General features: G+C 39.3%; 1 protein-coding gene across 1 annotated transcript in view; it reads left to right on the plus strand.

Moving 5' to 3' along the window:
• Nucleotides 1-13,914, plus strand: part of COBL (cordon-bleu WH2 repeat protein) — a 152,503-nt gene that overhangs the window by 128,573 nt on the left and 10,016 nt on the right. The window contains exon 11 of the mRNA XM_059815649.1: nt 4,632-4,944. Within this exon, the coding sequence (XP_059671632.1) occupies nt 4,632-4,944 (313 nt within the window). The remainder of the gene's footprint in view (nt 1-4,631; nt 4,945-13,914) is intronic.

Genomic DNA, 13,914 nt, shown 5'->3' on the forward strand with positions numbered 1-13,914 from the left:
CTAGAAGTTTTAAGTACTGTCAGTGAAATAATTATGTTGTAATTTGGGTATCATTATAAGAATTAATATTCTTTAACATCATGAAGTTTGTAATATTTTTTACAACTTCTTTGTAACAGACCACTTGAACGACAGCAAAGCAATTTTAGTCCATGAAAAGGAAGTTTTTTGGCAGTGGAACAAGTGATGAAAGGAATTGGAAAACAATTACCAACCTCCTAGCAAGAACTCAGAGGAATTAGAGGAACTCTGCATCTCTAAAACCATTACAAAGTTCAAATTATTCACCATGTAGGGGTTAAATCAACTGTTTCCTCTTTAAAAATGCTTTTGGATATACTGTTTCTGTCATTACTGAATGTGACAGTAAACCACCAGCAGTGCTGTAAAACCAAAACGTCACAGAACTTAGCAAATAGTTATAGTCTGACAAGACTTACGCCCTGTGCCCGTTGGACTCGGAGGGAGTGATGGCTTGGGCTTTGGTGACTGATTTTGTAAGTCTGGGTAGGATATGCATCTTTTGAACACTTAGGTCTGATTCTCATCTCATTCGAAGGTGGTGGTGGTTATTTTCATAGCAGTAATCAAAGTGAGTATTTTACCCATGATAGTCTTCACCTATTGAATTAAATCTTCATTTCTGAAAGTGCTGATTAGCATTTAAACCAGGTTAGGTTTATCTATCTCCCCATCATTGGTATTCTGTATGGGTAATGTGTACATATATGCGATATCAAACTGCACGAGTGCAGATATGACTCCTCTAAACTCAGAGTTCAGTGTTTTCCTAATTACTTAACAGCCTATTGAGATTAAAGCGACAAGATGTCTTTTGTGTTAAACAAGAAGCTCACATTCTTTACTGATGAGCTACTCTCCTCCTTCTCTCTTGGTGATCATGGGCAACATTCTTGCAAAGAGAGTGCCTGTCCCCGCCCCCCCAAGAAAGCCTTTGTAACTTGTGGTTGACCTAATTGTGCAGCGACAGCACTGCTGCTGCTAAGCAGGGGAGATCCCTGGTATGGCACTCACTTGGGCTTTGCACAGTCTGCGACCTGGAACAGAACATAGGAAAGCAGCAATGCAGGGCTTTGAGGGACGCTCTCCAATTTCACTTGTGGGTGAGATGTCCCATGGAGATTTCAATATTACTTGGAGTCCGTGGGTCAAGTTCTACACCCCTTCCAATATCATACCCCACCTGAAGACAGTGAACGGGGTCACATGTTACTGAAAAAAAAGATCTTGGTATTGTTATATATTTGGAAACGCAGTCTTCTGAGGTACAGCGGTGTTTCAGTAATATATTATCTGTGGCAATTGTTATTTGTGTGTCCAATTCTGAAGTACCTGCTGAATATTCTGTCTTAACCTGGATGTATGTACATGAGGTCTTGAAGATCAGAGCCCATACTGAAATCTTCTTAGTGCCATGACAGAGAAGAGAGAAACAAATGTTGAGATTTTTCTTTATTTGACCAACAAATAACCTGCCATCATTGTGATAACACTGTGCTTAGTGTGTGGTGGTTCTCTGCATGTGCACTTCACCTGAGAAAAAATATGCGAAAATCACAAAGCAGAATCACATCTACTACTGCGTGTTACCTAGTTCTCTGTGTAGAATTAGAAAGTTTTAAAATGTATTTTCTGACTCCTGGAGTCAAGAGCACTCAGTAAAGTTGAGGTGGGCTTTTTTCGTGTCATGTATCATTACTCAGTAATGCCTATCCATCTGCAGTTTGCACCAGTGGAGACTTAATCAAGCATGTAGAAGGAAGAATAGATTCTTACTTAATCCATCCCAGGATGGCTCAGCTTTAAAACAGGGGTGTTTTAGTGCTGATCTTAGCTGAAACAAGGCTCTTAACGTGACAGAACCATAGCTATCATGTTTTATATGTGTGCTTTCATGTTCAGATGAGTAGTAGTGGCAATCAAAATGGTTTGCCTCAGCCAGCAACTCTGTTGAGTGCCATGTGTTAACTGTGTTAAAAATCAATGGATCTTCTCTGTGAAGATAAAAGATTGGGGAAGTGCTTTGACAAACTGATAGGCTTGAAGAAAGGGGGACATCTTGGTTTTGCTTGAGCACAGGGAATTTAATCGTTGAATAGAAAGATGTCTTTCTGTAGTTCTGTGCTTCAGAATAAAATTGATGCTGAATGAGGAGGTTCTTACACTGGACTGGATGATTCAGCTGCCAAGATCCAGACCTAACAGATAGGGATCGATTCGCACGTGGACCCTGATAATAAGAGAACTTTCGGTTTGTTTGTCGGTATGTGGGAAGAATCGTCTAGGGGATGGAGGTGCTGCCATAGAGCAGCTTGCTGAATCACATCAGGGAGAGACTCGAGTGTTGTTACTACAGTAGGCAGGTAGGGCTGTGTGACCAAAAGGATCTAAATCCCTGAGCAGAAAGATGCAGAAAATAGTTTCAGGCAGGCGAGAAGAGGATGAGGAAATGAAAGAGACAGCAAGGGAGGAAAAGCCTGCCATCCTCATGTCAGAACTGGAAGTAGGTACTTCGTTATAAATTGCTGTGCCAGCTATAGGGTGGAGGTCATTTATGGCATCCTGGTGAGAATAGATGTGGTCTGTATACAGAGGTCTCTTTGCATCAAGGTATACTGCATTGTGCATTACTTCAAAATCTTCCCGTGTGCTTCCACTCTTCAACTTGCACTCTTTAAAATTATTTCTTTGCTATCCTACTTTGTTCTGTTTTTAACATACTGTAACTTTTACTAATGCTTTGGTGGTGGGTTGTTTCTGGGGTTTCTTGTTTGTTTGAAAGCCAAGCAGGCCATATACTCTTACCTGTTCGTTTACTGTCTATTTTTGTGGGGTTTTATTGTTTGAAGTTTAATGTCAAATTATTCATATTTCTCCTTAATGTTGGTGTTTTCCTAACTGTAGTTCTGTCATGAGCATACTCTAATCCATTCAGTGACACATACTTAGTAACTGCTGTAAGTGCCATTTTTAGATGGAACTATCTCTTGGATTAAATCTGGAACTTAGAACTAATGCTATAGAAAATACGGTAAAAAAAAATCAAGTAACATTACTTCCAAAGTCACAATAGAGTCTTTGGATCATCTTCCATCATTAATATTGATGCTTGACAGCACTTACAACTTTAATCATGATTTGTAACCCTCTGAATTTCATTGCTTCTGCTGTCAGAAATCAATTTCAGTACTTAATGGCATCTTGTAACCTCAGTCAAGGAGAACGTTGGTTTGATTTTTTTTTTAATTTTACTCAAAGCTTCACTGCTAAGCTACACCCTTACAAAATTATTTCTATGACATTTTTTAACAAAGTTGTTTTCAGTTTTCTGACTTAAAATACTTTTGTGTATACAACATAATACAGACGTATTTCTCTCCGTTGATCATTTTTATTGACCTGTAGCTTCATGTATGCTTGAAAAAGTTGTAGATTCTGACCCTAAATGCAGTGAAGTGTGTGATTAATCTTAGTCACGCTGGAACTTCTCATATAATTAACATCCACCATAAATGTCTGCAGGATCAGACCATAAACCATTGTTTAATCTTCCTTATGCTTACTGAGGTTGAAGAAGAGAATGGAACACGCTTATAATTCCAAATTAAACATTTAGATTAGTCTTTATTGATTCCTTTTGAAAAAGAAGTGTGTTTGGGCTTGATTCTGTCTTCAGTCACTCAGTAATTTCAGTCATTGAAATTGTTGACCTTGTTGGGAGTTTCCCTTTAATGGCATAATTGCAGGATGGAGTCTAGAGTTGTACACTTCTTAAGGGAAATAATAAAATTTTATTTTTCACCAAAAAAAACCCCAAAACAGATGAAAACCCAGGTAGCTCATAGGAACCACACTAAACAGAGTACAAGAAATTGTACTGTGTCTAATCTTCTCTCAAAATTTACAACTTTTTTAAAAGAGTTAAATATGCAAAGGGCATATCGCTTGATCTCCTTTATAAATGACTAAACGTTGGAAAACGTTCTGTTTTAAACATAGCAGTGTCTGCTTTTGTTATTAGTAGATTTTGTATGCTTTGAAAAAGAGATTATTGTTAATCTCCCACTTAATGTATAGGAAATTGAAGGGTGGTAAAATAAGTGACACCCAGTGGGCCAGCAATAGATCTAGTTTACCAATTCAGTGTCCTGACTGGGAAATGTTGCCCATTTTTACCTGTGTATAGACTTCTTATTGGAAATGTCATGATCTGTTTGGCAGCATGGAAGAGGAATAATGAGATTATGTTGTCAGAAGCAATAACAGGAGTGATTTCTGGCACCACATCATTTAAACTTTGGTCTAATTCCCCAAGAAACTGTCCCTGGAAAATTGTTTCTTCATAGAAGTAAGGAAACTGATTTGCTATGAAAGTTATAAAACCCAAACTCCGCAGGACAGGCATAGCAAACCACCTTTCTAAAAGCAAAGAAGGACAAAATTTTTGTCACTTTTCAAATCATCTTTATCCTATGTACAAATATTGAGCTCCATCCTACTATTTCTAATACATTTCATGTGTGTTTTTCCAGTTACAAAGGAATAGCTCTCTGCGTTTGATTTATGTACTGATGACTTTCAACGAACTTTCCTTGCTATATTTCATTTAGAGAGCCTGCTGCCTGCACATGGTAATGTTTATGTAGTGGATGACACGGTTCTGGAGCTATCAGAGGTGGAAGAAACGGCATCAGAAAGCAGCTGTTTGGCATCTGAGGACACCACGGAAGACTCGGGTGTTGTGAGCTCCCCATCTGACATTGTATCTTTGGATTCACAAAATGACAGTATGAAGTTGAGAGACATCAAGCTGGTCAACGGCTACATGGACTCAGCTGAGGCAGATGCAATGTATGGCACAGAGACGTGCCCTGTAAAGAACGCCTACTGCAATAGCATGGGATCTGACATTGCTCCACAGAGGTAAAAATTCATTTGCAACCAGCTCTTGGAAAATATCTTGCATGTCCTCCTTGTAGGGAATCATTTAAGAAAACCAACTTCTACTTTCTTCTGCTCTTTCATAAACCAGTACCAATGCCAAGTGACTCCTCCCAGTGAAAAGCTCACTGCCAAATCCCCTCCAGTGACATACTTGTAGCAACAGGCAAAGGTCACTTTTCTGTTTGAACTTGTAGTTACATTACTTGCAAAAGATCACTGCCCTCCAGAGTTGATTCTTTAAGAAGTCTGAAATAATTTTGTTACAGTTTGGTTTATTTTGTAGTTCTGATAGCATATGAAGTGCTTAAAATGTTACTATATATTGATTGAGAAAAATGACATGCAGGTCATAAAATGGAAAATTCATAAAATGGAAAAATCCAAGCCACCAAAAGCCAGGTGGAAAAGGATTATATTAAGTGAAATCTGCGGATTGGTTTGTGGGTGTTTACATGCATATGTTCACCTAATATATGTTCACCTAATGCTAACCTCCACTGATGTTATACCTTGGGGGTTTTTTCAGCATATTTCCTTTATTTTCTTTTTTTTTGCATAAACAAATATTTTCCTGCAGTTTTTTCAAGAAAATACGAGAATCTGGAATTTAACTAGAAACTGTGTTCAAGCACAAGTGACTCTGACACTGTTTGTTTGCCAAAACTCACATAGTTGGTGGCAGGGCTGCAAAGGGAACCCAAAATTTATAGGACTTTGCAAATACAAACTGGCCAAATAGGAAGCTGTGCCTCCAGCAAGGAGGGTGGCCTGGTAATACTGACAGGAATCCACTCTGTGTGATGCTGCAGAGTCATGGGACAGGGGCCAGAAATTCCTCTGAATTCTCAGTTGACACAAAGTCTGTGCTTTCTGGTCTCTCTCCATTCGGCTGCTAATCTGTAGCCCCTTCATAAGAGCATGTATCATAACCTAGTTATTTCCTTCCACACATTTCTGAGGGAAAACTTCATCTTGGATCATGCAGTGGATGATAAATTAGGGATAAATTAGGCCAAAGTCAGTATTTAACCTATTGGAATGATCTCAGTGCTTGTCTTTATCCATCAGTATCAGTGGGGACAAGATCAAGCCTCACATAGATAATTGCTCAACAATACATTTTTCTCGTGATTTGTCCTTTTACAGTTTCTTAGGTCCTGATGTGGTCTCTATTTGGAGGATTAGATAGGCTAGTATAGTAACTGCATTTAACATTACAGACCTGATCCAAAAAAGCAACCCATTAATTTCAGTAGATTTAGATTGGGCCTTGTAAGATAACTCAGCAAACCCAACTTTCCTCAAAATGCGGGATTTAAACTGGTTAGGAAAACACACAGCACATTGAGGCGGGAGAGGGAAAGAAGTTACCGTAATGTTGAGCAAAGACATCAGAGAAAAGCCCTGTAAGAACAATCCTAATCAGCGAAAAGTATTTTGGGCTTTTTCTGGGTTTTTAGTCAAATAAAAGATTGACCGCAGGTCATTAAGTGACACGCTTCCTCTTGGAAGTCAGTATTCTCTCCATCTTTCACTTCAGCCAAAGATACATATTCTGTACATTGCATTGAGATTTACCTTTGCCACACAAACACACAAAATTTTTAATAGTTGGGAAGAGTGCACATAGAAGGGACAATGGGACATTTCATAAGCTGGCCAGCAGGATTGCTGGTCAGGGGTCTTGCTGAGCCAAAGGAGTGGAAGCTGGAAGGGTGGTGTGGTGTACTGCCCATGCTCAGCTGCTGTGAGGCCAGTGCTGTAGTACTGTGTCCAGTCTTGGGCCCCCAATTCAAGAGCGAGATTGGCAAACTGGAGAGGGTCCAGAGGAGAGCCACTGAGAGGGCTGGGGCGCTGGAGCACACGAGGTACGAGGGGGAGAGGAGGCAACTGGGTTGTTCACCTTGCAGAAGCAATGTGGGTGAGGAGGGACCTGATGGCAGTCTTTCCCTAAACAAAAGGAGGACTATGAGGCTTCTCAGGGATACACAGTGAAAGGCCAAGAGGCAACCATCATCAGCTGCTGTAAAGTTGAATATAAGGAGGAAATTCCTCAAAACGGGAGCTGTTAAGTAGTGGAAGAAGTTGCCCAGAGAGGTCGAGGAATCTCCATGCCTGGAGGTTCTCAGAACTCAGCCAGGTAAAGCCTTGGGCAGCCTGGTCTGGCTTTGAAATTAGCCCTGCTTGGAGCAGGAAGTTGGGCTAGGCTTCCAACTTAATCTTTTCTGTGATTTTATCATGCTGAATATTCTGTATTTATCTAATATATCCATAATTTAGAAAGAGTGGTTTTAGACTGAAATAGGAGACAGTTATTGTTGTTTGGGGAGTGCAGTTATTCTTCATAAATTCTATTTATTTTTTAGGCTCTGGGACAGCAAAATTGCTTCACATCAACTTTAGGGTATAGCAGAAACTTAACATCTGTGAGTTATTTTAATCTTATGTGAGCAACCACTTAGATTGCCACAGCAGCCATGCTGATATTAATAACCTTTAGACTTTAATGCTCTGAATGTGCCAATAATATTTGAAGGTGAATCAGATTCCACTTCTAACCTATGTTTGTAAACAAGCCAGCTTTGAAAATTGTGCTCATCTAAATCCTTTTGTGGTCAACTTGCTCGGTTTTCAAAAGCCACTTCCTAAGTGTAGAGGGAAGGAAAAATTAAGGATTTTTTTTAAAACCTATTTTTATGAAATTCTTGTTTTAGTGGGATGTAAATCAGTTCTGAGTAGAATTTTGAGTACAGCCAAATTTGGAGAACATCAGTTTCAACTTCCACTGTCAGAGCAGCTGCCACCCCACTAATAAAATCTTTTGGGAGCTCTGAGATTGTATATAGTGCTTGTGATGAACGGGCTACTTTCAGGACAAAACCAGCCTCCTAAATTCCCAGACAAGTCAAAGTGCAGTTATGTGAATAATTGATACCAGGCTATACAGAGTTTTAAATATATTTCATAAGCTACAAAACTTAAAGGAAAATTCTACATGGAGTTTATTAATTCCCTTCTATCTTCTTCTAGTCTGTATTCCAAGATCTAACTCAATTCTAAAAGGAAGATAAGAACAAAGAAATTGGGAGAACATGTCGCTACTGTAAAGTAGCAGTGGTTAGCAGCAGTGAATTGGAGTCCTCCTTGAGTCTGAGCTCCACTAAATTCAGAAACTTTATTCAGTGACTAATTTGGCCAAGGCTAGGGAACAAAAGGTTAGTAAGAATGATGGAAATATTTAGCTTGTCATTTTAAATTGTAAAGCTGACTAAAGGTTGGGATTTTCACCCAGTGACATAACTAATTCATAAGAATTTATAACGCTGTATACTAAAATCATTTTGGACTCTATGGGCTTTGAAAAGTACCGTTAACATGGAAGCAAATGATATTTGGAGTGTGAAGGGCTATAAAGAAAGTCCAAGTGGTATTTTGCACATGCACTGTGAAGAACTGCAGTGAAGAGCAGAATCAAGTCCACAGTTCTTACCTAGGTTTGATCCAGAGGCTTAGCCTGTGCTCCAAGAGATCAAGAGTATTTTGCCATGTTGCTTACTTTGGTTAATTGTATGTTCTGTTCAGTTTTAAATTAATTTTTCTTAGAGTTTCTGGAATTGTTTACTGGATGGCCTGGGTGGTCTCTGTGTAGCTGAAATGCCTGATAGCATTAGAATATCACAGCAGGGTCTGCACCTCATCTGCTGCTGAATTCAAGGAAAGTTGTGAGAATTTAAGTGTACGGTCTTCAACATGCAATAGGTTTGTCTGCACATAGCAACATAACAGTATGGCTGGGTCAGAAATGGCATGTGCTGCGTACCACAGCAGAGCTCAAGTCTCATTCAGTTCCCAGAGTACAGCAACAGAAATTTCTAAAAGAAGGTCCCCAGATTCCAGGGTTTCCAAGCTGGAGTCTTTCCTCCATGGTTTTGTTTTCCAGTACATGGGAGCAACTTGCAAGTGCACTCTGTTTAGTTTTGTTTTGTTTTGGGATTCTTGTTCAAGCAATCTTAATCCAAATACACATTAATTAGCATGTAGAATATCAAATCAAATGTCAGCACACTCTAGTTCTACCCTTGGCTCTGCCTCTAACCTGTTAAACCATCTTTGTCTCTCTGCCTTAGGTATCCCCTTCAGCCACTGACTGGTTTTTTTATGGTAAAAGCCGTAACACAGCTATCATATCTCACAGTATGTTTGTACAGTGCCTGGTGGAGCAGAATCCAGACCTCAGCTGGAGATGCCAAGGGCTAACACCATATAAATAATTGACTACATGCAATGTTTGGCTGTGAATGTTTTAATATTAACTGCTGACTGAACACTGTACTACATAGTTCTCTTTCTTCATATCCTTCCTTACAGTTGATTTCTTTGTGTTATGTATCTGTTCACCAAATTTTAATATATAGTGTTAAATGAGTAACAAGAAAACCACAGAGAAGCTGAAATGTTGCTTATGTAGCAGTAAGTACATCTCATGATCTCACAGTGTTGCAACTCTGTCCTCCCATACCCCCTCCTTTCCCATCCCTTGTATGGTGTCATCACGCAAGCTCCTAGGGGCAGGGATCAGTCAATTTTAGATGCCTGTAAAGCATCATGCACACCTACTGTCTGGAGCTTTATAAATAATTACACATTAAAAATTATGTTAAAATAATATTATTAGGGATGCTAGGTCACACACTCAAAGTTAGGTAACATTAATATTAAGGCTGTCTGTGTAACCCTAGCTTCCCCCTTTAACCTTAATTCCCCCCTTTTGTACAGTATGATAAAGTCTCTAGATAAAGTGATCATACTCTATTTTGGTTTATTTTCTTTCTGAGTTTCAGAGCTCAGTTAATAGAACAGGTTCACTCTCAGTTCAAATTCTCTTTTGGAGACAGGACTATTTAATTTCCTTTTGCTCTTTTTATCTTACTCATCGCACTGGTATCCATGTGCCATGCAGACTTCAATGCATTTCTCTGCACAATAGTCATATGAGATGAAAAGGTGGCATTATTCTATTCTAGAGAAGGAGACCTGATGCACAGAGAGTCAAGGCAGACTAGTGACCAGTTAGACCACACAGGACCCCTTTTTTCTGAGGACTTAGCATTAAATAGCATTTCATGTGTCAGAATGCAGCTCTCCTTTTCCTCCAAACTCTGTTCTTGGAAGACATTTAACCATTTTGGCTGAAATAAAATAATAGAATGATCATGTGAATGATATAAATTGTCACATTTGGACTGCCACCTAGCAAAGGTGTATAATTTTTTTGAAGTTACAAGCAATTGAAATCAAGGGTTTAAAAGGGGTCTTAAGAGTAAGTGGTTCCACCAGCCTCTTTCAGAGCAGGAAAAACACTTGAAAATACAAAACACTTTTTTTATTTTGATAAGGTTTTAAACATATTAAAGTATTTTAAATAGAAAAGTATTTTAAAATGTAAAGGGAACTTGCCAGTTATAAAACTAAATAAATACAGACTTGTCTGGGACAAAAAGATAAAATACCTTCCAAAGGTCTGAAAGGGATTTTCCCCTCCCTTGGGTTTCTGTTTCAGTAGCCATGAGAGAGGAGTATTTTTTCACGTACAGCTAGTGGAGTGCATAGGGTGGGGGTGGGGGAGCCCTCCTTGAGATCGGTTCATGCTGTGGGTCTGGACAGGGATAATCCCATCTCTTCTTTTTCTCTTGGGAGAATTCGTTACCTTTGGCTCTGGTTGGGGTAGTTGAAGCTACCGGGATGAGAAGAGTCCTCTTCGTTACCAACCTGAGAAATACTCAGAGTTTGCTACAAAACTGTTGGAGTTTCGATGAGTTAATTTAAAACAAAAGCTTGGAAGGATAGGGGTGGGTGAACTTGTTCTGCTTAATTTTCAGCCCATTCAAATTCGAATGTTATAAGGTTTTGTATTCCGCTTGGGAAGGACAGGAGGGAAAGACAAGTCAGTAGCTGGAGAGAATTCAATGATGAAGCTGGTCAGAGGAAGAAACAATAGTTAGTGGCAGAAGGCAGGCAGGAAGGAAAGAGAAAAACTGTAATGAAAAATAGCAGTGTTTGTATGTATTAGATATACCTCTTTGTGCACAAACACATTCTGTATAAATACATGTCACTTGTAACGATATCTGAGAAATACAGGAAAGTTTTATTCCATTGTTTCTCTATAGGATCGGTTTTATTTTAGCTGGGTAGACACATGTTTTACTTTTTTGAAAACAGAAATGTAGTTTCAATGGGGAGGAAGGAAGAGAAAGGGTTAAAGCGACAGGGAGAACTTCAGGGATGAAAAATTACTTAATTAAGACCCAGATGTCTGACAGATTTGCAAGTCTCTGCTTCTTACATAGTTTTGCTAATTTCCTTCCTTATCTCTGTCTTTCCCTTTCCCCTTGTTCCAGAAAACTCTTTAAATTTGGATACTCTTACGCACTTTTTTGCTGGCAGATATTCATGGCGAGAAGATACTAATGATATTACAGTTAAGTAATAGATACTCACAGTCATTACAGAGCAAGAATCCAGATAGCTTTCCTGTTAATCTCATCCTCTGGAAAAATGCCTTATACTTTGGAGCTGTAAAATATTTTACACATTAGGAAGCAACTTAGGTTGCTAAAGGTGTAGTGCGGGCTTCCAGGACAGAAAGGCTCTGATCCTTGTTCTGTTTCTTATTTTTCTGTGTAAACCAAGAAAAGTTATTTAACCTCACCATGCCATCTTTTAACTTGCAATGTTACAATGCACAGGTGATGTGGCTGTATTAAGATGTAAATCATGCTAGTCCACTTTTCTGACTATTTCTGGCAATGATGTCTGCCTGTGGGCTTTCCCTGTTGAGAAGCTGTTGTCAGAGGCCCGTGTGGGGAGGGGGGAGCAGGGGCATGCTTCCAGCTGTATAGCAACTACAAGCTGCTGCTTATGCAGCAGGACCCTGGAACCAAAATATGTTGGAGGACTCTAGAAGCTTAAATCACTCTGGTATGTAACAAGCTTAGAGATTTCTAGCATTAAAACACAAAATTATACTACGCAAAAGCATTTTCGTTTGCTTCGTTCAGCTGCTGCTGAAAAATTACATCATTTTCCTCCTCATCTATGTTTACAAGTTCTTATTTTTAATTGGGTGGGTTTATATCTGAAGGCACTACTGGACCTCTGTGTTCTAGGATAGTAAAATAGTTTAATTCAATCTGTGATGGTTTTTATTCAGCACAGATATAAATGCAGTCTAAAGACCTTTGTGAGTTTGATGAAGCCCCAGAGAACTAGAAACAGAACACAAACTAAAAAACTTGGAATGGAAATTATACTTGTACCTTGCTCTCAAAAAGTACGTGCAGCTTTTCTTCTATCACTCCTTGAAGAGCATAAAAAGCAAGGTTATCTGGCATTCAACAGAATATGACCATGGGCTTTTTCCTTTTCCTGGTTGCCTGCCACATTCCGAAATCTTGCATCAAAGAAAGGGATGACTTTTTTTATCTAACCAGTCCTCAGTTGGTTGTGCAGTCTACAAATTTGGCATTTTAACAGGCTTTGGTCATTCAAGGATTAAAACTTTATGCTCAAGTTCACAGCAGGCAGCAGAAATGGAGAATATTGCTGGTCAGGTCATAGCTTAGATGACCAGAAAGTCCAACACTTATACTAGCTGCTCTCCTGCTGCTGTTATTTTCCTTTCTTGAAAGGAAATTAAAAAAAGTCATCTAGCCTAAGAAATAGAAAGAATGAAAAAATGGTCCCTAAGATTTTGTAAACTATTGGCTAATCTGGAAAACAGTTACCTGCACTTTTGAAGAGTACTTTGCTGCATCAATCACAAAACCAAATATATAAACACTGCCGTACTTTTCTGCAACTTAAAATCATTCTGCATCAGTCTCCTCTTTAACACCCACCTTGATATATACCCAAGGCATTTCTCTTTCCAGCATTTATGTAAAAGGAAAATATTGTGGATGCATTTTGAAGGGGAGGAATTTGGAAATGCACATAAGGGTTAAAGTAATTCACCAGTATCGGACAGATACTCTGATATCAGAGCTGGGAAATGAGTCCAGATGCTCCAAAGCCCAGTCTGGAGAAACCATAATATCAGCTTTCCACATTGATCAGTCCCTGTTAGCTGCTTAAGACACGTATGAGAAGCTGAACACTCTTGATGTCCATTGAACTGTCTCACAACAGTCACAACTTCCCTGCGTGTGCTACTGCACGGTGTGCCTGTCTGGATTTGACTCTGTTATTCACCATGTCTCTGTCTTCTCTCTCCAGCTCGTAACAAATTCACAGGAGCAGTGTCCTTGAGTCTTTTGATACAGCAAACGTGGTGCAAAATGAGTGAGACTGTCAGGTTACTTTCAATTAACCTGAGAGATGTCTACTGCCATTTCATCTTGCCTGCTGCCACTCCAGCAGGACATGGGTGTCCCTACGTTCCATATTATGTCTACCAGCCCTAGACAGATGTCTTGAATATCCTACAGTATTTGAAATGGCACCAAGTGCCCGAGTTCAGACAACTGAATTTCTTCCTCAGTCTATGCAGTTCACATAGGTCTGCATTGTATTTTCACAGTTATAGTGGGAGTTGTGGTCTCTACCTCTGGTATCATACATGAGACTCACCAGAACTCCTGAGAAGTACTCAAAGACACTCGGGTCAGTTTTATCATTTGCAGACCTCCGGGTAAACTGCTCTAACTATAAGAAAATGGCAGTTTCTGTCATTGCAAATCCATTGTCCTACCACCATTTTGGGTTTCTTTTTAATGCAGCGTTTCCAGCTAGGTTTATCAGAGGTTTTTTTCCATTTCTTAGAATGTAAACTTTCTCATAAATGTCCGTCTCCCATGACACTAATTTGACAAAACGCTGCTGTAAGTTTCATTTTGTCTCCAGCTGCACAAATGACTGCCGAGGAGTAATTATGCGTTGTAGCCTGCG

Source organism: Gavia stellata, chromosome 3 (genome assembly GCF_030936135.1).
Source record: "Gavia stellata isolate bGavSte3 chromosome 3, bGavSte3.hap2, whole genome shotgun sequence".
Lineage (NCBI taxonomy): Eukaryota > Metazoa > Chordata > Aves > Gaviiformes > Gaviidae > Gavia > Gavia stellata.